At 46.5% G+C, this 1,817-nt stretch overlaps 1 protein-coding gene across 1 annotated transcript; it reads left to right on the forward strand.

Moving 5' to 3' along the window:
* Positions 1-465: 465 nt before the first annotated feature.
* Positions 466-1,167, forward strand: IGFBP6 (insulin like growth factor binding protein 6; the record flags this gene model as incomplete). The annotated part of the gene is given in 3 exon segments (XM_074202118.1): positions 466-705; positions 707-1,064; positions 1,067-1,167. Coding segments are annotated over 3 exon segments (699 nt in total), but the record flags the coding sequence as incomplete, so codon positions are not given.
* Positions 1,168-1,817: the final 650 nt, after the last annotated feature.

The following is a 1,817-nucleotide window of genomic DNA, read 5'->3' on the forward strand; positions in this document are numbered from 1 at the left end:
CAAACGCAATTTGTTCAACCATTCCTCAACTGATGGCATCCCCTCAATTTCCAGTTACTTGTCACAAGGAAATAGCTGCTATAAATATCCTTATAAATATAAGGATATTTTCCCTGTTTTTCTACTTGTCTGGAACATAAACTTGGCAATGACTATCAATAACTTTCATAGACTATGATCTCCAGAACTGAACAAAATACTCTAGATGAGTTTCGATGAAGGCAAAATGAAGTGCAACCATTATTTCCTATTTCTGCAATTTATGACTTCCATGGGGAAAAAAAAATGAAGATTGCATTAGCCTTTTTTTTTTTTTTTTGCCAGTCACTTTATGTTGCTGGTTCATATTAAGTTTGCATTTCTTTCTTTTTGTGATTTGACTTTATTTTTCCAACAGCATGCAATGGAGATGTGCTCCGACTGCTCCAGGAAGGTGAGAAGGGGTGGAAAAGCAGGCCATGACCCCCCCGCAGGCTCTTGTTGCTGCTGCTGTCTCTGCTGCTTGGTGCCCGCCTGGGTTCCTCTGCAAGGTGTCCAGACTGTGGGCAGGAGGCGCCGGCGGGCTGCCCCGGGGGCTGCTTGGAAGAGGAAGGGCTAGGACAACCTTAGCCAGAAGGGTGTGCAGAGGCCGGAGGGTGCGTCAGGCTGGAGGGGGATCTATGCAGGGTCTAAACCCCTAACTGTGGCCCAGGGCTGCAGTGTCACCCCCCCAGAAGAAGATGAGACACCGCTCCGAGCATTGCTACTTGGCCGGGGGCACTGCTGAAGGTCCAGGGGACCATCAGGAGAGAGTCCTAAGGGAACCAAGCCCAGCCCAGGGGGCCCCCAACAGCAGGACGTGAACCGTGGAAATTGAGAGAAGAACTTTGGTACCCCTACCACTCCTTCCACATCCAGTCCTGGGAGAGAACAAGACAGTGAGATGGGTCCATGCCGCTGACACCTAGACACAGTGTTACAGCAACGCCAGGCTGAGGTCTACCATGGGGCTTGGACTCTTTATGTGCCCAACTGTGACCACAAAGGCTTCTACAGAAAGCGGCAGTATTGGTCATTCCAGGGCTGTGCAGGGGACCCTGTTGGTGTGGAACCCGAATGGGACAACCTCTGACTTGCCCTACTGAATCGAATGCAAACTCCCTCTGTCTTTCTGATTCCAGTGGTTAAGGCAGAGACAGGGAAGAGCAACTGGGGCCTCTGGTGGAGCTGGTCTGGGGTGGGTACCATCATGGGCTATTTAATGAGTGATGAAGAACTAAAGGAAGAAGAACTCTGGGTTCTTCCTCCCCTTTTCCCCAGCATCTCCATCTCCCCTTGGTCTTTCCTTAAGCTGGGCTATTATTGTCAGTGACTCAACTACATATGATAACTGGGGAGATTGTTGGTCTTGGGTTGGGTTGTTAATAAAGCTGAATTGGGTTCTTGAAAAAAATAGCATGCAATGGTAGTTTTCAATAATCATTCAATTTCAAGTTTATGAATTCCACATTATCCTAAAAACCCTCCCTTCCCTCCCCTTTCCCTATGAAGGCAATCAACTGGATAAAATTTGTATATGTACCATCAAGTTTACCTTATTCTATGTTAGCCATATTGTGATAGAAGAATTAAAATGAAAAATTAGGTAGGGATATCACTCCCCTGGGAGTGATAGTCACATTTCCTTGGTGATTTTTTCCATCAAAGATATGTATGGATTATCACTCACTGTATGGATCTATTGACTCATCAGTGAACCCTGACCTGGTATAATCTGTGGCTCTGGAGGTGGTTGTAAAAGGTTTTTCTTATAGACAAGTATGCATATTTCTGAGAAC

The sequence above is a fragment of the Macrotis lagotis genome, chromosome X, assembly GCF_037893015.1.
Source record: "Macrotis lagotis isolate mMagLag1 chromosome X, bilby.v1.9.chrom.fasta, whole genome shotgun sequence".
Lineage (NCBI taxonomy): Eukaryota > Metazoa > Chordata > Mammalia > Peramelemorphia > Peramelidae > Macrotis > Macrotis lagotis.